The sequence below is a fragment of the Dendrobium catenatum genome, unplaced genomic scaffold, assembly GCF_001605985.2.
Source record: "Dendrobium catenatum unplaced genomic scaffold, ASM160598v2 fragScaff_scaffold_133, whole genome shotgun sequence".
In the NCBI taxonomy this organism is placed as follows: Eukaryota; Viridiplantae; Streptophyta; class Magnoliopsida; order Asparagales; family Orchidaceae; genus Dendrobium; species Dendrobium catenatum.
In genome coordinates, this window is record NW_021318595.1 from 12,104,999 (window position 1) to 12,129,884 (window position 24,886).

The window sequence follows — 24,886 nt, forward strand, 5'->3', positions numbered from 1 at the left end:
TATATTAATATTCTTTTTTTCTACAGAAAACGCACACCTAAATTATATTTTGCATGGAAAATGCAAAGTTGGATTGTGTTTTATATTGAAATGCAGAGCCCCCTTGCATTTTTCATGCAAAATGCCATACTGCTTTGCATTTTGTTCAAAAATGAGATTACTATTCATTTGGATGCTCATTTTTATTTTTTTTTATGCTCCTAATTCTAAATTTTTTAGAAACTATGTCCCATTTGAAAATTTATCCATAAAACAACTTCAAAATCAAATAGCTAATAAGTTATTTGAATAAGCTTTAAAGGGAGTGAGCGCGGATTTGTAAGAAATTTTAGCCTTGCCTTATATTTATTTTTTTGGCGGTCGCAACTAGCGAAAGGCAGGACGTACTGGTACGGAACAAAGGTAGGACCGACGCTGTCTAAGTATAAATATAGACTTTGGCCCAGAATTAGGGCTTGATTGCCGGCTCGAAATCGTGGGAAGGAATCGGCATGTCGACGGAGAGGAAGCGGAAGGTCAGCCTCTTCGACGTAGTAGACGAGGCAGCGGTCTCGACGAAGCTGGCTCGGGTAAACGGATCGTTCACTGCAGGCGCTGCCGCGCCGCTTTTGCCTGTGACGATCAACCGATGGACAGGGCGGACATACTCGCAAAGGTACTTCGAGATCCTGGACAAGAGGAAGACACTTCCCGTATGGCAGCAGAAAGATGAGTTCCTTCAAGTTCTCCGTGACAATCAGACCCTTATTCTTGTCGGTGAAACTGGGAGTGGCAAGACCACCCAGGTATGTTGTTGCTGAAATTAAATTTTGTGTTATTTTTACACTGTTTATGGATGATTGGCATGGTTTTGTTTTTATCTAGTTTTTCTGTTATTGAGGTGTTGCTGAATATTTTTGCTTTAAATTAAGTTCTGAGGATGGAATACCACTTTTATTACTATTTTAACTTGGGTGGAACGGTGTGAAGGTTGGCTGAGCTTTGTTGTATGGTACTGAGTGCGGGAAACAGAGGGAACATAAATAAGTGTAAGAAATGTTGCATGCATCTTAGTATGTATTTGTTGTTAGAAGTCTGTTGTCATGGAAGAAGGAAGAGGCAGTGGAGCGAGTTTGAGACGTTCAATGTATATAACCTGTGAGAGTGCCAAATTTTGAAGCCGCGGTAATGGAGGATATGCTAAAATTGTTGACATTTTAAATGGAGAACTGAAGAAGCACTAATAATGATGGGAGTCGAAGTGCTGTCCAATCTTTATAAAAGAAAGTTGTGGGGTGATGCTAATATGGCAAAATGTTATGATAAATGAATGATGGATCCAAAAATCAAGGATGAAGTAATCAAGCACAATTAAATGATCCAAGAATCTTAGATGTATGACTGGTGGATTGTTGGGCAAATTAGTTGATGATTCATCCTCATCTTCTTCTCTCTACTAGAAACCCCTCTCCAATAGTTTAAACATGAATGAAGAGGTAGGGTGCACAATATAAGATTGCAAGAGGAAATCAATGCTTTCATTCAAAATAACATAGCTTCTTATACTAAGACAAGACCCCTATGAGGAGGAGGAAGGAAGGGGATCAAAATCCAAGGGTCATATACTTGCAAATAAACATAAAGAAATGCGATGAAGGGTTTTACTAAATTTTATAGTTTCCATATGTTTCATTTTATGCTCCCTTTCTCTCCTAAGTATTACTTAAATCTTACATGAAATTATCTTAAATTGGCTCATCATAATCTTGGTTTTAATTGGTCATTTTTTTAAAATGAGCAGATATTAAGTTAGATTTAGGTAAAACAGCACAAATGAGAAATAATTTAGAAAGGAGCGGATACGCCGGAAGAGCTATCGCATTCTAGAATGCGTTCTACATCCTGGCGCATTTAAGAATGCGCCATGTGCTTTGGCGCATTGTCTAAATGCGTCCTAATATATCACGTATTCTGCATGTAATGTTTTAATGACGTGGAATCTGAAGTATATAAAAGATAATTTGATTGTTTCTTACAGTGAACATGAGTGAAATCTGCCATTAAAGTAAACATAAATGCTACAGTTAGGAAAATGACATTTGTTCATTCCGTTGTAGATATTTCATTCACTCATATATATTCGTACATGATATAATAATTTAAAATGATTTATCTTATGTTCCATTGTTGTTGTTCCAACCTATAGTTGTTTCTTGTATGTAAAAATTTAAGTAAAAGTAAATAATGTGAGTATATGAAAAATAAATATCATTAAATGAAAAACAATATTGATACGTCCTTAAAAAATTATTTTAATTGGGGACGAATCTTGATGCAAAATCAAGTTGAAAGCTTCTGAAATTAATTTGGAGACCATCTCAACTCCGATTTCAGCAAACTTATAGTCGAACTGAGCATCTCGAAAATACGAACCCAACGCCACCAAATTCAACCCAATCTGAGCCCAAATGGGTCCAAATCAAGGACCCGACCTGCTGTTGGAAGATTCAAACCACAATTTGTATTACCAAACGGTTTCCAAACATAACAAGCTTATAGTCGAATCGAGCAGCTCGACGATACAAATCCAACGAGCCAAAGATCGATGAATTCCGATGCCAATAAGACATTCAAATGTCCATTAAACTGTCCATGATCAAGGGATTCAGCATCGGCCGTCCATTTAATCACTCACCATTTACCCTTAATCTCTCACCTTTTTTAAAATATTTTAAAACAATATTTTAAAATGTTTTAAAATATTTTTTTTTTCATATTTTTTAATTATCAAAAAATATAAAATTTTTAAAACAAAAATAAATGTTTTAATTATTAATAATAAAACTTTAAATTAGAAATTATATTGTTTTTCATTTTAAATTATTATATCATGTACAAATATGAGTGAATGAAACATCTATAATAGAATGGACAAATGTCATTTTCCTAACTGTAGCATTTCTGTTTACTTTAATGGCAGATTCCACTCCTGTTCACTGTAAGAAACAATCAAATCCTCATTTATATCATTCAGATTCCACGCCATTACTTTAAAAATATTGCATGCAGAATACGCCATATATTATGACGCATTTAGGCAATGCGCCAAAGCACATGGCCCATTCTTAAATGCGCCAGGATGTAGAACGCATTCTAGAATGCGCTAGCTCTTCCGGCGTATCCGCTCCTTTCCAAATTATTTCTCATTCTTGCTGCTTTTCCTAAATCTAACTTAATATATGCTCGTTTTAAAAAAAATGGCCGTTTTAATTCTAGTAGTCTTTGTGGGCAATATCAAAAATACTTTCACATTTCTTGTCCTAATTATTGTTAAAAAAACCATCTTGAAGAGCTGCCTAAGTCCTCTTGGTAACTTCCTCTCATAACAAGGGTATGCAATCCGAAAAGAAAAGAGCATTTTAATGTTCCTTTCATTTTCTTTTATGATCAATGTTTAAAAAAAATCTTCTTGAAGGCCCACCTGAAACTCTTTGAAACTTCCTATCATGATAAGGACATGTTATCCTTTCAGAAAAGAGCATTGTAATGAACCTTTTATCTTATTTGCATCTTTTATTGAAGCTAAGCATAGGCTTCTTTTACAAATTTTTGTCTTCTATTCCTAACTACGGTCTTTTTCTCATAGAACTGAGCAGTAAAAAAGTAAAAAAAAGAAAATCAGATTGCACTCTTTGTAATAGGTGAAGGGTTGACCTTTACAATGTGACAATGCCTTGAAATTTTTTGCAATTTTATGATGTCTTCAATGAACCCAAATGCAATGGAGATGTGTGGATTTGTTGACACTCCATCCATTTGCTCATCTTCTTAATAATGACAAGAAGTCATCTTGTGGGATTTGATCCATCTCATTTTGATGTATTTTATATTTATGCAATGTTGTACCCTTCTTAAGCGATAACTTCTTATTGTCAATGAAAATATCCTTTCAGGGACGCTTCTTGCCTTATCATTTTATTGATGTCAAAAGAGGGGAAAATACGTTGTCAACAAATTTAACTTTTCATTCTTTGGATACATACATAAATATGGAAAAAAAATTGATGTATGAGCTAACACTTCGGTGTACTATCATCTCACATTCTTTTTTTTGTTTATTTTTCAAAATTTGTGTGGCCATGCATATTATTAATGGAATTCATGATAGATGGTCGAAGTGGAGGAATGCATCGGATTTGTTGGTGGTAGAATGTAGTGAGACTTGCATTGCTTTTTGACGTAGAATGTTTGCCATTAAAAGAGAAGCATAAAATTAAGTTAAATGTTGCAGAGATGAGGATGCTCTAGTGGATGCGTGCCTTTACCCTTAGAGACATAATGAAAAACGAGTATATAAGTGAAAAGATTGGAGTAGCTAGTGGCATATATGATTAGAGAGGGTCACTTGAGATGGTTTGGTCACTATAATGTTGAACTTATGATGATCCTGTTAGGAGAGTAGATGTATTAGATCTTGCCTATGATAAGAAATATAGAGAAAGACCTAAAAAGACTTGGTTCTAAATTATGTTTAAATAAGAATTTGACTCTTAATAGGCACAATGGAGAAAAAAGATTCATATATCCAAACTCACTGAGTGGGATAAAGGCTTGTTGTTGTTGTTGTCGTGATCATGCATTTTAGTTTCGATTATCTTATTTTAGATTATGATTTTATGGTGTGTTTATTGCTCTATTTTCTAATATAACATCCAATTGCAAAAATATTTTTCAAGCTTATTTTTTTCATTCCCCTATTATGGTGTTTGTCATCATTAAAAGAAGGGGTTGTTAATAGCACATGTTGTTTTGTTGATTTCACTATAATTAATGGATGTACCGGATATCTTCAATTTATTTATATAGTTTTCTCTTGTGATGTAGTCATGGTGAATATTCATGCAATTGAAGATAAATCAAACACTAATCTAAGTTTGACATGCTGATCATGTGTGTTTATTTCTTATATTTCTTTTTCCTTAGACATTAGTGTAAGCACAAGCAAAATGCAAAGCCAATAGTACTAGGGATGTTCAAAATTCAAGCTTCAATCATTTAATCGATTAATGATATTTGAAATAGGTTTAGACTACTCCTTGTACTTGAAAATTAATCTGATTGAGTGGCTCTAGTTCAAGGCCACTAAATGATTTGGACTGATCAATTTGTTTTGCTTTGGAATTGGCAGATCCATACAAATTGCCATAACTTGATCTATAGGAGGTGTAATTAATGAGGGTGAAGATGCTGAGGTTCGAGTCAGTTACAGGGACATGGATAATGAGCGTGGATTTTAGAAAATTGACAAAGGATGCAAAGAGGGTAACATGTTTGATTGGTTATGATATATGTTGAGTGGTGAGCAAAGCTCGGAAAGGAAGTCGACCAATTGACTTGGCAAGGATGCCATCTACAATGAAGGGGATTGGGTGGGGTGGGGTGGGGTGGGGGGAAATGAAATTAATTGCCAGCCTCATTTTGCAGAATTGATTGACTGAAACTGTTGTATTTAGGTGACATCGACTGCCATTTACAATCTCGCTTTTTGTTAATGTTTTTTACTTAATCTCAATGGTCCATTGGTCCCTATAGCCTTTTTTTTGGTACCAAAGCTCACCTAACCTCAGTTTCCATTAGTTGATGGCCATCCAAAAGATGTTTTCCTCTCATTCATACAAGCAATTAATTGGATGAGAGTTGCATGCTTATTCTGATAACAATAAATTAAATTTGGCTTCAATAACTACTTGGCCCTTGTTTTTGCCTCCATTTAAATCCTTCATAATCTATAAATACCTCCATAACTTAGCAACTTAGCTCTTTGAAATATCTCAAGTCATTTATGAAATGTTTTGATAAGTTTGCCAAGTCATCTTCTTTTTGTAGGCTTTCTTGCTTCACTTGAGCTTTTATTTACTTAAACCTCTTTCGAGTTGTATTATGCAAGCATTTCCTTAGATATACTCATTTTCATTTCTTAGATTTTAACATCCATGTAGATTTAGCTTTGGTAAATAATTGTGCATTAGTACTCTTATTGTAACATTCTTTTACTCGATTTTTGCATTGTATATCTTGTGTTAGAGTGCTCCAGCTTGGTGTTTTTGTAAGCTTGATTTTGTTGTGAGTTATCCTATTATCAAGAAAAAATTGAGAAAAAAGATAAAGTGTGAGGATTGACATTGAGCAAGAAAAAGGCTGGTTTTGCCTCTCTAGGTCAAGGGTCGATAGCTTTGTAAAATCTTTTGGCTTCATAGTTGTTGAAGGTGATTAATTTGGGCGGAGGGGGTGGAGAATATGAACCACAATAAATATGTGCTCTTTTGTGCGGGTTGATTTCTTTATCTTACTTGTTGCTCTCACTCACGTGTTATCATTTTATTCATCATCAATTTTTGTGTCATTTCACTTCTTTTGTACACTTGGTTACATGTTATCTCCTACATCATCAAGTTGTGCTTAATTTTAGACATATGCCACAATTTTCATAATGTCGAGAAGAGCTGAAAGTTTTGAGTGTTTTTGTACATTAATTTATGTTTAGTAATTTAATTTTTAAGATTTGTTCAGTATATATCTGTAAATGGTTATCCTTAGAAAATTCCCATCCACAGTGATTAAAAAGTAGTAATACCTATATCAAAAGAATGGTTATTATGATTGTTTGAGCTTTTGTTCGTCCTTAAAAAATGGTTTGATGAGCAAAAGAAATACCCATTTTGATAGTATGCATGTTCATACTTAGCATTTGAGATTACAACTGACCCTATATATCGATTCAGTTCTATTATGTTGATTAATGGATGTGCTATTGAAACCTATGCAGTTTATGCAAGTCCATATATGAATTATTGGTCTGTCAATTACATGAAAAAAATGATATTTCACAAACTGCAATTAAAATGAATTTTAAATGTATAAATTCTATTGAGTTTTCCTTTCCTGTTTTTTAACTGTTAAGCTTGTGGTAAAATAGCTCGATGAGCTTATATAACTAATATGATAAGAGTGTACTTTTCTTGAAACGTGACACTAATAATGACTTTTATCACCTAATACTCAAATCCATACATTGTAATTGACATAATTGTAATATTTAAAATTTACTTTCTAATATCCATACTGCAGCAATAACAACAACAACAACAATAAGAAGCCTTTATCCCACTATGTAGGGTCGTCTATCCTTTTTGTCCATTATGTCTTGTTAAGAGTCAAATTCTCATCTACATTTAATAAATAAAGGTCATTTCTAATATTTTCAAACCAAGTCTTTTTAGGTCTACCTCTGTCTTTTTTAACATAAGTCAAATCTAATACATCTACTTTCTTAACCGGGTCATCGGAGGACCCCCGTTTTATGTGAGCAAACCATTTAAAACGACTCTCTCTAATCTTATCTTCCACTGGAGCTACTCCAATCTTTTCATGTATATGCTTATTTCGTATTTTGTCTCTAAGTGTAAAGCCACTCATCCAGCAGAGCATCCTCACATCTCTGTAACACTTACGTAATATTATGGTTCTCATTTAATGGCCAACATTCTGCACCATAAAGCATTGTGGGTCTCACTACCATCTTATAGAATAGTATTTTTGAAACTTTCTTCTATTTTATTTTGCATTGCTGATTTTTAATTTTATATCCTCATTTATATCTACATTCTTGTGTGTAATAGATCTTAGATACTTAAATTGATCACATCTTGGTGTTGATTTTGAAGGTTAAGCTTAATTTTTTGTTCTTTAAATATTTTCTGTGTTGTTTGAATATTTTACTCATCACAGTTGAGGTTTTATTTATTAGCAAAGCATAAACCAATATACCCTTGTAAGCTTTCCATGAGAAGCACAATTAATCATGGTCCTTGATATAATCTTATTTTAATTCATTGCCTTTTGATCACTCCACAGCTACCTTTAATAGTTGTTATTTTTTGCCATAAGCATAGCTTTAATAATTTTAACATACATTTTGCTCACTTTTCTTTTTAATGCACGCCAAATTAGTACTTGTGCTACTAGATCTTATGTCTTTAGATTAAAAAAAAATGATGAAGGTTTTTTTTTTGTTATTTTCTATATTTTTCTATTAAAATTTTAATTGTTGGTTCTAAGCCTGGATAAATTTTTTTTATAGATGATGTTTAGGTTTTATACATAATTGTAAAACTTATACTAACTTTATAAATGAATCTTAATTTGATTTTTTTTAAATCCTACCGTTAATGTGTTAAAGCTGAGCCAATGATTGTTGTTTTCTTTCCTATTCAGCTTTTAAGGGCAGCATGCTTCTTGTGTTGATCTCATAATTGTTTAATTATCGTATTAATTAGGTTGGTTATTTTTATGCGTGTCCTACAAATGGTGCTTTACTGCTTTATAATGAGGAATACATATGCGTTTATGCGTGTTTATGTATGTAAGCATTCAAGGCATCTGCTGTCCAACACATTCAACATTGGTTGTTACTTCTTTGTGCTTTCTGGTGTTTATAATTGCGCTAAATAATGTAGAGCTGTGATGCGCCATTTTTTTCCCCTTTTATTCTTACTCTGCTATAGTAATTTAGTATTATATACTTTTTGAGTGGTTTTCATAATTATTGGCCTAGTTTCGTGTGTCAGGCTATTATGTTTTTTAATTATTATGTATGATGCGAGGGGTCATTGTCTTAATTAAGTTTAATTACAGATTGTGTGTGGAGATATCATGCGATCTTTATGACCTTCTAGCTGAGATCAGGGTACTGACGGCTTATTTTGTGATTGAGCAGATACCTCAATTTGTCTTGGAAGCTGACTTCTTAGGAAAACGTCCAATGGTTGCTTGTACACAACCTCGTAGAGTGGCTGCTATGTCTGTTTCTCGTCGAGTTGCTGAGGAGATGGATGTAACAATTGGAGAAGAGGTTGGTTATAGCATTCGATTTGAAGATTGCAGCAGTGCTAAAACTATTTTGAAGTAAGCTTTTTCAAATTCCTTTGCTTCAGACTCATTTATTTAGTTATTTATTTTTATTTGCTCGGTTTAATTGCATTTGGTTTTGGCACCTATTTTCCTTTTTTGAGTTATTAATAAAGCACTCATTTGATTTTGGCACCTATTTTTTATTTGTGTTATTAATAATGTAAGTACACTCTTTTGTTTAATTTTTGTCAGGTACCTAACTGATGGTATGCTTTTAAGAGAAGCAATGGCTGATCCACTTTTGGAGAGGTATAAGGTGATTATCCTTGATGAGGCACATGAGCGAACATTAGCAACGGATGTTCTTTTTGGTCTTCTCAAAGAGGTTCTAAGAAATAGGCCTGATCTAAAATTAGTTGTCATGAGCGCAACTCTTGAGGCTGAGAAATTCCAAGGATATTTTAATGGAGCTCCACTAATGAAGGTACCAGGAAGGCTGCATCCTGTAGAGATCTTCTATACTCAAGACCCTGAGAGGGATTATTTGGAAGCTGCAATTAGGACTGTAGTACAGATACACATGTGTGAAACCCCTGGTGACATTCTTGTTTTTCTCACGGGAGAGGAGGAGATAGAGGATGCCTGTCGGAAAATCACAAAGGAAATCAATAATTTGGGTGATCAAGTTGGTCCTATTAAAGCGGTCCCTCTTTATTCTACTTTGCCTCCAGCAATGCAACAGAAGATATTTGAGCCTGCTCCAGCTCCTCTAAAGGAGGGTGGTTTACCTGGAAGGAAGATTGTTGTATCAACCAACATTGCAGAAACATCTCTGACTATTGATGGTATAGTTTATGTTATTGACCCAGGTTTCTCAAAACAGAAGGTTTATAACCCACGAATTCGTGTGGAGTCATTGTTGGTTTCTCCAATTTCCAAAGCAAGTGCTCATCAGAGATCAGGGCGTGCTGGTAGAACGCAACCTGGGAAATGCTTTAGACTTTACACTGAAAAAAGTTTTAATAATGATCTACAACCCCAGACCTATCCTGAAATTCTCAGGTCGAATCTGGCAAACACAGTTCTTACATTGAAGAAACTTGGAATTGATGATCTTGTTCATTTTGATTTTATGGATCCTCCTGCACCTGAGACCTTGATGCGGGCCTTGGAAGTTTTGAACTACTTGGGTGCTCTAGATGATGATGGAAACTTAACTAAGTTAGGTGAAATCATGAGTGAATTTCCATTGGATCCACAGATGTCAAAGATGCTTGTTGTTAGTTCAGAGTTTAATTGTTCTAATGAAATTCTATCAGTTTCAGCAATGCTATCAGGTATGCGCATATTTTATTTCTTTTTATGCTTCTTTTCTTTTTGTAGTCCTCAATAATTAGTATGGTTGTACGCGAGTTAATGCACTTAATGAATAACTTGATGCTTGTTTGTATGAGGCTCATTTATGATCGGCTATTTACATAATTGAATAAATTTGAAAAAAATTTTAAATGCTCGTTTAAAAGTATAAGTTTAGATGGTGTCGTAGAGTGAACACACTTGTTTGTTTATCAAGTAGCTCATAAAAAATAATAAAATGCTCGTTTAATAATGGCATAATTACTTATTTAATGATTTATTTTATGCTATCGAATCAATTTTTCTGTATCTATATGCATTTAAAAAATTATGTATATTATTAGAGGTATTATTAAGATAAAAATATCAAACAAATATTGAGATATTTAGATTGAAAATTTTTCTTCTTAATATTTAAGCTTTACCAAACAACTAAAATAATACTTAGTGAATTGTGCTAATTGTAATTATCTATAAATCCTATTATGCCTAATTATATGTTCAATTATTACCTTCAAATATATGGTTAGTTAGTCCGATAAAACCTTAATTATGGCTTTATCTCATTAAGAATATTAATAAATAAATTTGAACAAGTACTTAAAAACTTGGATCATGTTCAAGCTGGGCTCAATCTGAATAAGGAAATAAATGAAGGAGTTGCTTGTCTTTGTTCATTTAGAGCCCTATCTATAAGAAAGATTCTAGTTCACTACTTCACTTAATGCAATGGGAATTTATATGTGGGTACAATCTTAGAATGACATTAATATACTCAGATATTTGATGCATTTTATTAGCGCTTCCCTTCCATGCTTTCCTCCAAAGTTTCAACCTTTGTTAATTTCAATGGGAAAAATATGTTATATAATTTGGTTTAACATTTTAGTAATTGCATGCCTACGTGTGTTCCTTTGTGTTTCTTTGCTCACCGAGGTTGTTGTTAGCAGTTAAATAGTTAGGTTATACTTTCGCCTAGGTTTAATGACTGTTGGCCGGCATACCCAATAGAATTTTTGGGACTTAAGTGCTGATGAGTAGAGTTGCAGTTTCTCAATTATTTTCTTATGAAGCAGTGTTGGTCTCGCCTGTATGCATCTGCTGACCTACTATGGGCCTCCTCTGTGATAACAATTCTTTCTATAGTACCCAATTGCTTTGTGCGGCCTAGGGAAGCTCAAAAAGCTGCTGATGAAGCAAAAGCTCGGTTTGGCCACATCGACGGGGATCACCTAACTCTTTTAAACGTGTATCACGCTTACAAGCAAAATAGTTAAGTTAATTATCTTCTGTTATGTTCCTTTCTACCTTTTGCTTGTCATTATGTTTTATTTTTCTTACAAAGTGGCTATTTTGATCGCAGATGAAGACCCTTCATGGTGTTTTGATAATTTTATTAACCAAAGGGCATTGAAGGCTGCTGACAATGTGAGGCAGCAACTTGTGCGTATAATGGCCAGATTCAACCTCAAGCTTTGCAGCACAGACTTCAACAGCCGTGATTATTATGTAAACATAAGAAAAGCATTGCTTGCAGGATACTTTATGCAAGTAGCTCATCTTGAAAGAACTGGGCATTACTTGACAGTGAAGGATAACCAGGTACATTATTTTGCTTCAAGGACCTTTTTTCATAAATGAGCTTTCTCTGGATTATATTTCCGTGTTTCTTTTTGGTTCATTGTAGGTTGTTCATCTTCATCCTTCAAACTGCTTAGATCACAAGCCTGAGTGGGTAATCTACAATGAATACGTTTTGACTAGCAGGAACTTTATTCGCACAGTTACAGATATCCGTGGCGAGTGGTATGAAATATCTCTTATAGCTCCTTGATTTAATATTTTTTTTCTTTTTTGTGCGAATGATCTTGGGTTATTAATGACAATCAATAAGCTGAACCAAACTTGGTAGAAATATTATCCTTAGAATTTAAATGGAGAGGTTCTAATTTGAACAAGTTTGAAATAAAAGAAAACTCAAATTTATCTTCAGTGCCTAGTGAAATCATTTGTTTTTTGGCATAAATTCCATGGCAATTTTCTTATTCTAGTGCAGCGTGTGAGTGTCTGCATTCAATGTATACGTAGTTGTGCTTTTCTGAGATTCTTAATTTTAACGTCTCGTTATAGTACTGTTGAAATATGCGTACTCACCATTTATCATCAGTTGAGGACATTAGTTAGTATGTACAGGTGTATTTTCTTCAATTGTCGTTCTAGTGCGCTTGATTGAAATTAAGGTTTATATGTCTGTGCTTCAATACATGCCTTCAGCTTAGAGGTTTCCTATGTTGTTTGGTTTTGTTGTTCTATTTTCGTTTCTTGTTGAATGTCCTAGAGCTAAATTTCTTGCTTTTAAAGTCTTTTTAGAGCATTTTTCAGTATATCTTTCTATGTTCACGGATTTGAGAACAGTTGCTTCAGTCTATTGGCAGAAATCATAAGGGAAATTTGAGTTTTTATCCCACTTAATAGTTAATACACAATTTTGGACTAATATTGTTAACCTAATAAAATTTGGCCAAATATGCACCAATATAAACCTAATTGAAATGTGAGAAATTATATCTTATATTCGTGTTGGATGTTGGAATATCGGCAGTTCAAATTTCTATTCTTCAAGCCTCTTTTTTTAGGCTCTTCTTGCCTATCGGACACTTCTCCGCCTTCGTGTGGACTCTTGCTCTCATACAAATCCCTCACACAAAGGCACAGATGTCAGTCATCTTGGCACACAGTTGACTTAGATACAATAATTTTTGTTATTTGTTGATTTAGGTTTATTTTACCCTTAGAGATAGGATACGAAATGAGCATATATGTGAAAAGGTTGGAGTAGCTCCAGTAGAAGATAATATTAGAGAGAGTCCCTTTAGATGGTTTGGTCACATAAAACGGCAGCCTTCTGATGACCTGGTTAGGAGAGTAGAGGTATTAGATTTGACTTATGTTAAGAAAAGTAGGGGTAGACCTAAAAAGATTTGGTTAGAAAATATTAGGAATGACCTTTCTTTATTAGATTTAAACGAGAATGTGACTTTTAATAGGACACAATGGAGAAAAAGGATTCATGTAGCCGACCCCACGGAGTGGGATAAAGGCTTGATGTTGTTGTTGTTGATTTAGGTTTATTGCATTCTAACATTGACTCTCTCACATATATTGCCTCTTGCAACGCTCTTCATGAAAAATTGATTTGACCACTAGGTTTGAGCGATATATTAGAAGCTGAAATCAAGGTTTGGACTCACAATCTGGGGTTTAAACATGGTTACAAATTTTAGACTCAATTTTGAATCCCAATTTTGGCCGTGGATGCGTAGTATACAGTAGATCAAACATGGTTTGAGCCAAGGTTTAGTCCCATATTTTGTAAACCTGATTCGAATAAGGTTTGCCTTGGTTTGAACCTAATTGACTCTTGTTTGACCTGTTCCGAATCATTGATCCCAATTTATGCTTTTATTTCTATCAAACCAAACTTATTTTTTAAAAAAATCATAATCAATAGAAATCATAAAAGAATCATTTTAAACATATGTTCATATCATTTAATCAAGAAAAATAGTTACCCATTGGTGACATAATCCAATTTAGCTCCTTCGTTGGATTTATGAATTTGCTAAACTAAATAGTTTGTTTTGATTTGAAAATTCTAAAAATTGAGTCGATCAAACTATCTTTCAAGTTGAACTAATCCAAACTAAACTTCAGTTTGATTAATGTGGTTTGATTCTAGATGAATCAAAATGTAATGATTAACAATGTATCTACTATCTAGTCACATTTGGCTTAAATAACATGCATTAAGAATAATAATTTTTTCTTGCTAAAATTTATAATTTTGTTATGTGATATGAATAATATTATTGTTCATCTTTGTGTTATTTATTTGTAATTTATGGGCTTTATTGATTTAATATATTTGATTTAATTAGTTTTATCTTTTTTTTGGTTTGATTACAACAACAACAACAACATCAAGCCTTTATCCCACTACGTGGGGTCGGCTACATGAATCCTTTTTCTCCATTGTGTTCTATTAAAAGTCAAATTCTCATTTAAACCTAATAAAGAAAGGTCATTCCTACTTTATATAGTTCCCAATTATCGGAATTTTTTTTGGTTTGATTGGTTTTACAAAATAAAAATTTAACTAATAATAAAAAAAATCAAAGAAAGTCAAATTAAAATAAATAATCAAACTGATACTTTAACAACTAAATTGAACCAACAAATATAAAATAAGTTTAGTGATTTTTTTTTTAAATTTTTTATTATACATTGTACTACCTCTATGATGCATGGACGCTTCTCTTCAAAGAGGCGTGCACAACAACCGTTTAACATGCCTCCGACTCATGTCAGACATGTTAAAAACATGTCCGATAAAAAGTATTAAAGACAAATTGGACACGTATGTGTTCTATTTTTTCAATAATTGACGTGCCCATGTCCGTGTCGTGTCATATCCGTGTCATCATGTGCATGTCTGTGCGTCATAGTGCACTACCCTTGTAGGGTGAAATCTAGATCTAGATCTTTTGTTGAAAAAATTACACTTGCATGCAAGAACAATTAAGCTGGGAAGATGCTAGGATAGAAGAAATGCATGAATATCTATGAAGAAGCTAGAAACGATGTTACTCTATGCTAGAAGTATTTTCTTGTTTTACATTTAAGGGTAAATTGATAAAAACTTTTTAGGGATATTTTCCCTAAATCATTGCTGAGTGGACATTAGCCCAAATAGAACATCCTTGAAGTATACAAACTCAAATTTCTCAACCAGAATGCTCTCCATTGGCTGCACTCTTTCAGTTTACATATTCTAATAGATGAATGAATGAATGTGTCCATTTTGATAGTCATATAATGTGACATATTGGCATAAAAAGCATTAGATTTCCTTTTTACAATGGGAACGGTAGTTTGGTGCATAACATAATAAATTGATGATTTAATACATCTAGGGGTAGAGCCAGCTTTACTTTTGAGGGTGGTGAATAAACTTATTATAAAAAAAAATAAATATAAAAAATAAGAAAGATATATATAAGATAAAATTCAAAACTAAGTCTTTGTATTTCATTATAATATATGACTTAAAAAACAATTACATGTTTTGCATTCTATTTTATATTTTCTGATAATATTGTATAATGACTTTATTGGGAGCAGAGTCAAATACTTCCATCTCAATGCGTGATACTAGATAGCCATTGAACCAACTATCACTCATTTTGCTATGCAATCGATGCTTGATAATTTTTATTGTAGAAAATGCTCTATATATTGGAGTAGTAGTAATTGACGAAGTCTGTGTCAAAATAATAAGCCTATAAACCAGGGGATACATAATATTCTTTTTGGTCTTAGCAATTTATTTTACAAGAACAACAATACTAGTCAAAGATGTGAACTTATCGCTTGTATGCATATTAATAATATAAGTAGATAATTGATGTTCAAGAGACACAAGAATCACCACAGAAAAATCTATTGGATATAATTCCGCAAGACAAATCAATTTTCTCTTATCGTAAGCAGGGAATGAATTACTTGTGTTCAGATATTCCACATAAAGAAATAACTCAGTACTAGCTTCTGAGAAGAAGTTATTTTATTCTTAAAGTTACATATCAGTAACAATATAAAATAAATCGACCTGATAATGATGGAAGTTTATTATTTCTTCACTTGCTCGTATTGAATGTCGACGAGTCTTAAATATCGAGTTCATATTTGGAACTTCAATTTAAAAAGCATTAAAAAAAAATGATACTAATTCTAATAAATGCTTTAATTCATTTTCCCTCATAATCTGCAATCGTTGCTTAGACATTTGCATCAATTTCATTGCATTCATGACATCTTGATTTTTTTTTTGTAATACTAGTAATAATTCATTCGTAATTCCTAAAGTATCAATCATTACATGAAGTGCTAAGACAAAGTCAAAAGATTCCATAGTATGTATTAAAACACCAACTTCAACTGACCGTTGATCATGTATCATGTCTTCCTTAACAATTTCAAGCATTTTGAGTGCCGAAACATGCATTACGAGACTAATTAACTAGAATAGTGAAGTAGAAATCACTAATTTTATTCATGATTAAAACTAAGGTCCCAGCAGCTATAGCAGTACAAATCTTTTTTTGCACTTTCAGTGAAGTCAATTTTAACTTAGCACAAACATTTTTAAATGTAACTTTCTTGACTTCATTATGATTTGCAAGAAATTGGAATAACTCCAAAAATTTCTCTCGATTATCTAAACTAGATGACTTATCATGCCCACGGAGTGATAAATCTTGGCGAATTAGAAATCAAATACAATCAATATTTTTTTTGTTCTTCTCATCTTTGCTCAATCATAAAGCAGGAAGACTTTGTTCTCGATGCTTTACTAAGTCATATTTTTTTGCCTTATTGTGTGCACTATTATGATCTCCAACATAATCGATAAGTTTTTCTTTTCTCTTCCAATTTTAAATCCTTCACCAACAAAGAGCCTCCACTATCTTGGCATGTGATAATTTGCTCTTGAGGCTTAAATAAGTAACAATAAAGATAATGTTAAATCTCAACCTCACGATCCAAAAAGAATCCACAACTGTGAACAATAATCCGTGGGAAGACCACTTGGATCACATTAATTCCTTCCATAGTTGATTTAAGAATAATTGTATTATCATTATTCTAGAGTTATTTGTTTCCTTATCAATGCACTTTGTATAGATCTATAAATATGGAGTAGATTGCATAATAAAATTCAAGTTTTTCCCTATCAAATTCTTAGTTTTAACATGGTATCAGAGCCAACGACCTTAATTGCCGTCGAAGAACGATCCTAGATTGTCGAAGGAGGAAGAGAAAAAGAAGAAGCTTAGACTTGATCGTGTTGACCCGTGTACACCGGGACAGGACGAGACGGAGTTGAAGCACCAATCAGAACTTCCGATCCGAGAGGAAGGCCAAAGTCGTCGAGAATCCCGCTAAGAGCCGAACGTCCAAGCGTATCCGGAGGAGCGCCCGAACGCCATCTTCGGCTATCTTCTCCCGAGCCGACGGACGAAGGAGCGGACGGCGAGCATCGCGATCTGACAGGGAAGATCGTCGAAGGAGCGAAGCACCCCGCTCGATCCACACTTCCGATCGCACGACCCAGTCAAAGCCGATCAGAAGCCCGATCCACGCCTGCGATTTGCGGGAGAAAACCGCGCCTGCGTGGCTGCGTGCAAGAAACGGGTCCCGTTCCCTAAGTCCAACCCGAGCATTTCCTTTTAAGGCGTGACAAGTTCGGTTCTTTATATATATATATATATATATATATATGAAGGAAAAAGAAAAAAAATCCTTTTTATTGACCTTTATTGTCGACAAGGAAAATTTATTCCGGGAAGCCTTCATTTGCTAACCAAGGTAGATAGTCTTAATCACTATCATAATGTCAGAAATCAATTCCTCCCAAAGTATTGACCAAACGGAGGAGTCGATGGTGCACCAAGGATGAGGTGACCTTCAAAGCATGCAACCTTCCTATCATCTAAATGTGAAAAACTACCTAAAGTGGTCTCAATTTGTGAGGACATACTTAAAGGGAAAAGAGAAAGTACATCACCTCCTTGGAGGAGGATTAAAAGAAGGAGATCCTAAATTTGAGGCATGGGATGAAGCAGACTCCATGATTATGTCATGGTTGTGGAATTCCATGAATCCAGAAATTAGTGATACATTTATGTTCCTTTCGACCGCTAAGGACATATGGGATGCTACTAGACAGAATTTTTTCAAAGCTCGAGATGCGGCTCAAATTTTTGAAATTAAAGTCAAAGTTGGAAGCACAAAGCAAGGGAGTAAGACTGTGACGGAGTATGCCACCATTCGATCATTATAGATGCATAGAAACTAGATGTCCAGAAGATGCTGCGATCCTAAAGAACTTTATTGAAAAAGATAGAGTTTATGATTTTTTTTGCAGGACTAAATGCAGAATTTGACTAAGTTAGGGTTCAAATTCTGAGCAAGGAGGAGACGCCATCACTCAATGAAACCATTTCCCTCATCCGCGCAGAAGAAAGCCGACGAGGAGTGATGTTAGAACCGAAGGGAGTTGAAGGCTCAGCAATGGCGATGAACAAGGAATCATCATGGAAGGAGAAGGGTAAAGATTCTTCAAAGTTCAAAGACAAGGACTCACTTTGGTGTAGCTATTGCAAAAAGTCAAGACACAAAGGAAACGTGCTGGAAAATACATGGAAAACCCCCCAGCAAGGAGTGGAATCAAAAGGGCGAAACAAGGAGCACATCACATGTTAACAAACACTACAAGTAAACCAGAAGCATAGCCCAGCCTTGGAGAATTCAATAAAGAAGATATTGATAAATTAAAACGACTCCTGGTATCTCTTGAAAAACCAAATGCTTCTTTTTCACTTGCACTCTCATGTAAGACTCCAATTTCTTTTAGTTTAAGTGCTTCCAGAAATCATCTAAAAGAATATGGATAATTGATTCAGGAGCCACAGATCATATGACCCACTCACTTACCCACCTCATAAACTATACTCCTTGCCCAAACAACAAGAAAATCATTACTGCTGATGGTTCTCTTACCACAGTAGCTGACCAAGGAGACATCATATTATCCCCCTCACTCACCCTGAAAAATGTCCTCCACGTACCACAATTATCCATAAATTTAATATCAATGCAAAAACTTACCAATGATTATAGTTGTCAAGACTTATTTAACCCTACTTATTGCTTATTTTAGGATCAGAGATCGGGGAAGAAGATTGGACTTGCTAAGGAGAGAGCAGGATTGTACTACCTGGAAGAACCACACCAATCTAAAAATAGTTGCTCTATGTTATCCCTAGTCGATAGGAAATCCACTATTTGGCTTCATCATTATAGACTAAGCCATTCATCCTTCGATGTTCTAAGACATATATATCAACAACTTTTCCAGAAAATAGAAAATAAAAATTTTCATTGTGAAACCTGTGAGTTGGCTAAACATAAAAGAGAACCTAATTCCCAAACAAAAGTGAAAGATGTGACACCCCCTTCTACCTTATTCATAGTGATATATGAGGATCTTAAAAAATTCCCAATATCTCTGGGGCACATTGGTTTGTGTCTTTCATTGATGATTGCACTAGAGTCTCTTGGATCTATCTCCTTAAAATAAATATGATGTTAGCACCATTCTTCCCATCTTTCATTCCATGATCCAAAATCAATTCGGAGTAAAAATACGAAGATTCTGCTCGGATAATGCCAAAGATTATTTCAACCAAACCCTTTCCTCCTACTTCCAGAGTGAAGGGATCATCCATGAGTCCTCTTGTGTTCACACCCCACAACAAAATGGGGTTGCAGAGAGAAAAAATGGTCACCTTCTAGCCACCACCCGAGCTTTCCTATTTCACTACAATACACCCAAATCCTATTGGGGGGAGGCTCTTTTAACTGCAGGTTACCTCATAAACGGATTACCTTCAACAGCCTTAGGCCTCAAAACTCCAATGGAGACCCTGCCCTCTTTCTACACAGAGTTTCGAACCCATCATAATCTTTCACCCAAAATCTTTGGATGCACTGCTTATGTTCATATTCACAGCCAGGAGCGAGGAAAATTAGATCCAAGAGCACTCAAATGCATCTTTTTTGGCTATTCTGCTACCAAAAAAGGTTATAAGTGTTATCATCCACCCACAAGAAAAACCTTTGCTCTATTGATGTTACCTTTGATGAGCAAAATTCATATTTTTCAAAAACTCATCTTCAGGGGGAGACTGAACTTGAGTAAGATGAGGAAAATGAACTAGCACCTCTTGACATTCCTCCACCACTTCAAAACAATCCACCTGAAACCCAAGATAGGGAAACAAATGACAAATCTATCATTAGATTGGGAAAGGTTTACTCCAGACGTACAAGCTCAAGATGTGCTCCAAAGCAGATCCAAGAATTTGAACCATCTCCTGGAAATAAGGTAAGCTCACCACCTCTCTCATACCCTATAAACAACTCTATATCCTTCAACAACTTCTCATCATCACACAAAAATTTCTTTGTTACATTAGAAGATATCCATATTCCTAAAGATATTTTTGAGGCCTTATCTGATAAAAATTGGAAAAATGCCATGAAGGAGGAAATGCAGGCCCTGAAGAAGAACAAAACATGGGAGATCGTCAATCTACCGATTGGGAAAAAATTGGTCGGCTGCAAATGGGTGTTCTCAGTAAAATACAAAGCTGATGGCACACTAGATAGATATAAGGCAAGATTAGTGGCAAAAGGGTTCACTCAAACGTATGGCATTGACTACCAAGAAACGTTTGCGCCTGTAGCCAAGATGAATATTGTCCGAATACTACTCTCACTAGCAGCTAAGTACAATTGGCACCTGGAACAATTGGATGTGAAAAATGCATTCCTGCATGGGGACTTAGAAGAAGAGATATTTATGGAAATACCACCAGGGTTTAAAGAAAAATCTGAAGGTAACAAGGTGTGCAAGCTGAAAAAAGCTCTATATGGGCTCAAACAATCACCAAGGGCCTGGTTCAGAAGATTCTCTAAATTCATGCTCCTGAATGGGTATCGACAGAGTCAAGGTGATCATACACTATTCTTCAAACACTCAAACTCAGGGGGAGTCACAATATTATTAGTGTATGTTGATGATATTATTTTGATTGTAAATAATGAAGAGGAGAAAGCCAGTTTAAGGAAAAGTCTTACTAAGGAATTTGACATCAAAGAACTTAGTAGACTAAAATATTTCCTCAGAATTGAAGTAGTTCACTATAGCAAAAGAATCTTCATTTCACAACATAAATACTTCAAAGATCTTCTAAGAGAAATAGGTAAACTAGCCTGTAAACCAACACCGACACCAGTGGAACCTAATCTTAAACTGGAGGAAGGTAAAGAAGATCCAGATGTAGATAAAGGGGCCTACCAGAGACTTGTAGGGAAATTGATATATCTCTCCCACACTAGACCAGACATAGCATTTGCTATAAGCATGGTTAGTCAGTTTATGCAGAATCCAAAGCAGATTCACATGCAAGCGGTAGACAGATATTGCACTACCTTAAAGGAAGACCAGGAAAATGAATTATCTTTAAGAGAGATCATGGAATAACCCTAGAAGTATACACGGATGTTGACTACGCAGGATCGCCGGTTGATAGAAGATATGCCTCTGGGTATTGCACATTTCTTGGAGGTAACTTAGTTACATGGAGAAGCAAGAAATAGAATGTGGTGGGCAAGATCCATTGTAGAAGCAAAATATCGAGCTATGACCTTGGGAATATGTGAGCTACTATGGATCAAAATAATTCTAGAAGATTTAAAGGTTAAGTGGGATGAACCCATGAAGCTACATTGTGACAACAAATCAGCAATCAACATAGCTCACAATCCAGTCCAGCACGATAGGACCAAGCACATAGAAGTGGACATACATTTTATTAAAGAAAAACTAGATAGTGGTCTAGTTAGTGTTGACCATGTATCATCAAAGGATCAACTTGCAGATATCCTTACTAAAGGATTGGACAGTTCTGCCTTTCTCCGAATGATTGACAAGGTGGGAATGACAGATCCATATTTCCCAGCTTGAGGGGGAGTGTTAAATCTCAACCTCACAATCCAAAAAGAATCCACGGCTGTGAACAGTAATTTGTGGGAAGACCACCTGGTTCACATTAATTCCTTCCATAGTTGATTTAGGAATAATTGTATTCTCATTATTCTTGAATTATTTGTTTCCTTATCAATACACCTTGTATAAATCTATAAATAGGGAGTAGATTGCATAATAAAATTCAAGCTTTTCCCTCTCAAATTCTTCATTTTAACATATAACATATAACATTTTATTGTACATTATATTCTAACCAGTCAATAAATTCTTCATACCATTTCGAGTTAAGTTTTCTTGCAACATTTTCAATCATTGTTTGAGGCAAATGATGATTTTTTGATTGATGAGGCCCTCTCAACAAATAAGCTCTCTGAACTTTATCCCTGTCATTTACATCGTAACTCCAGATTGACATCCGAAGCCTAGGGTTAGCAGGGAAATTGTTAATATCAATCTCGGCACATTCTTTCTTTTTAAAAAATCGATCCATATATAAAATGCTCCTGATTAGTCAATTAATGTAACAATGATTATTATTTTACTTCCCTTCCAAAATATAAACTTTTGATTAAAAAAAGCATGAGACTTTTTTTACATTGATCTTTTCTTAGGAGTTATCATTTAAATTAAAAAAAAAAGCATTAATTTGTTAAATTTATAAATTACATTAGAAGAGACCTCACTTAGGATATAAACCAACTCATCATCAAAGAGAAGCCTAGTGGTTCAAATTAAAAAATCTATAAATAATCATATTATAAAGTTATCACAAACCCACACACAAAATGATTATACACGCAACTTAACCAGACATCTAAAAAAGACCAAATTTCCAAAACCAAAATAAAAAGTGCTAAAATTAAAAGAGACGGGTTTCATTGCCACAAAACCCATCTCACATTCAAAGAGTATGCAAAGCTATCCATACATCTGAATATAATAAAAAATATATAAACATAAGCAAGTATTGTATTTAAATGAGAATGCACCTTCTAATGCGGCTTGTATGCTATTGATGTCGTCAACTTTCACCTGGACAAACTCGGTTCTCCTTGAGCTTAGAAGCCATAGTTGTGCCCTTTTCCCTAACAAAATTCAGTGACTTAAAAATAATCTTAAAAAACAAAGAGAAAATAAGGAATTCCTCATTTTCCCTTACCTTTAATTCGAAAATGGCGAGATCATGACACCGGTGGGCTCCTGCACTGACTGCGAGGATCATGCGATGGTTGAGAAGAATAAAGCAAGTCGCCCGGTCGAGCAGGGAACAGCACGACCTCCGGTCGAGCAGGGAACAACACGAGAGGTCGTGCTTAATCATAAAGAAGATGTCACGGTTGTGTTGCACGACTTGTGCAGGGAACAATGTCGCAAGCAGGGGATCACGACTCGTGCAGGGAACAACGTCGTGATCAGCGGATCACAACTCGTGCAGGGGACAACATCATGAGCTAGGGAGAAGGAAGAGCGAAGGCTGCGATTCGGAATGAATCCGCACACACTTGAGTGAAGGAAAAACACATAGGGGCGCGGGTATATGAGGGGGACATTAAGGTAAAAAAAATCTTGGAGGGGGGGGGGGGTTGCGGAATTCCAAAATTATGCTCCATGTCTGTTCTTTTTATTTTTTATTTTTTATTTGGCCACTCTGAACTGTATGGCGATCTGCCTATGAATATATCACTTGATTACTTAATGGCCCGTATTCACCACAATGTAGGTAAAATGTTTGGTGTGAACGCCAAATTTGACCCATCTGTCCTGTTAATATTTGTTAGTTCTTTTTTTTTTCTTTCAAAATTGTGTCATGCTGAAAGTTGTAAAGATGAGTATTGGTTTTCTTTGCTATATATACAAAACTCTGTATTTCAAACTCTATATATTCTTCATGTCTTCTTTTCTAGCAACGGCAACTTGATTGATTTGTTTTAACTTTTAATGCATTTCTCGTTAGGTATTTTCATATTCTATCTCATAAAGAAGCTAAATGCTTATAATTTGATCATCAGTTCTATTTTTGTGTCGCTTGAAGTGTTAGGAAGTTGAATTATGAATCACTGTAATTTTAATATTCTGTTGATGCTGTTACCATATGCAGGCTAATTGACATAGCTCCACACTATTACGACCTCAGCAACTTTCCCTCATGTGAGGCAAAGCGAGTTCTGGAAAGGTTGTATAGTAAGCGTGAGAAAGACAAGCAAGATACCAAGAACAGGAAATAAGTAAAGCCCTACTCCTTACATCCATTCTCTGCGCTAATAAAGAGCCATACTTTAGTTGTCCAAGGTCTGAATTTGAACCAGAGATTTACATACTTTGTGCTGCATGTAATAGAGGCATTTGACGTTCTCCTTCGCTACCGTTGAAATTCTATCTATTTAAGCTAGAAATCTAGATACTACTTTTTGAATGAAGAAATTAAGGTTTATATTTATATTTCTGCTCGACTTATTCTGCATGATTTACCTTTGTAAATTTTAATAAAATTACCAAATATGTCGTCCACTTATCTCTTCATAATGTTTGTTCAACCAGTTTGTTTTCGAATCAAAAATCTTCCATAATCATATTTGATGTTTTCATACATATCTTGCCTTTTTTTTTTTTGCAGAGAGATGTTCAGTGTAGTTGTGTGAACTGACCTGTTCTTAATTCCATGGTTACCTTGCCATGCATTTTACTTTATGATGACTGGCTTCATCACCATGCCAATTTTAAAGCTTAGAATTATTGTTAGATAGGAAATACTTACGTATGCCAGTTAGACATTTCTTGACCTTGTGATTTGGTAGTTTCGACACTAAAGCATATTTGAAGCTGAGCTAGGCAATAGTAGCCCAACACAGGATAGTTGATCCGTGTCCATCATCCATCAACTACCTATGTTTGATGTCATCTTCATTATCTCTATCACAAGAAATAATCAAGCCGACTATTCACTATTGTCTAACTTTTAATGTT

The 24,886-nt window shown here is 34.7% G+C and overlaps 1 protein-coding gene across 4 annotated transcripts; it reads left to right on the forward strand.

The window, feature by feature from the left end:
- The first annotated feature begins 443 nt into the window (after positions 1–443).
- LOC110097831 (probable pre-mRNA-splicing factor ATP-dependent RNA helicase DEAH3) lies at positions 444–24,438 on the forward strand. Of its 4 annotated transcripts, XM_020824432.2 has the most exons (7): positions 446–785; positions 8,756–8,943; positions 9,142–10,226; positions 11,392–11,517; positions 11,609–11,847; positions 11,933–12,051; positions 24,021–24,438. In XM_020824432.2, exons 1-7 carry the CDS (start codon positions 492–494, stop codon positions 24,145–24,147), a joined length of 2,178 nt encoding a protein of 725 aa, XP_020680091.1. In that variant the 5' UTR covers positions 446–491; the 3' UTR covers positions 24,148–24,438. The 4 variants fall into 4 exon arrangements, with proteins under 4 accessions (XP_020680094.1, XP_020680093.1, XP_028555992.1 ...); XM_028700159.1 differs by lacking the exon at positions 11,392–11,517 and having other exon boundaries at positions 445–785; XM_020824435.2 differs by lacking the exons at positions 11,609–11,847; positions 11,933–12,051; positions 24,021–24,438 and having other exon boundaries at positions 444–785; positions 11,322–11,483.
- The last annotated feature ends 448 nt before the right edge of the window (positions 24,439–24,886 follow it).

Bases quoted from the DNA above. Each gene is read 5' to 3' on its own strand.
- LOC110097831 (XM_020824432.2), top strand. From the start codon at position 492: ATGTCGACGGAGAGGAAGCGGAAGGTCAGCCTCTTCGACGTAGTAGAC. The intron at 8,944-9,141 runs GTAAGCTTTTTC...AATTTTTGTCAG, and splicing joins AGTGCTAAAACTATTTTGAA to GTACCTAACTGATGGTATGC. The intron at 11,518-11,608 runs GTTAAGTTAATT...TTTTGATCGCAG, and splicing joins TCACGCTTACAAGCAAAATA to ATGAAGACCCTTCATGGTGT.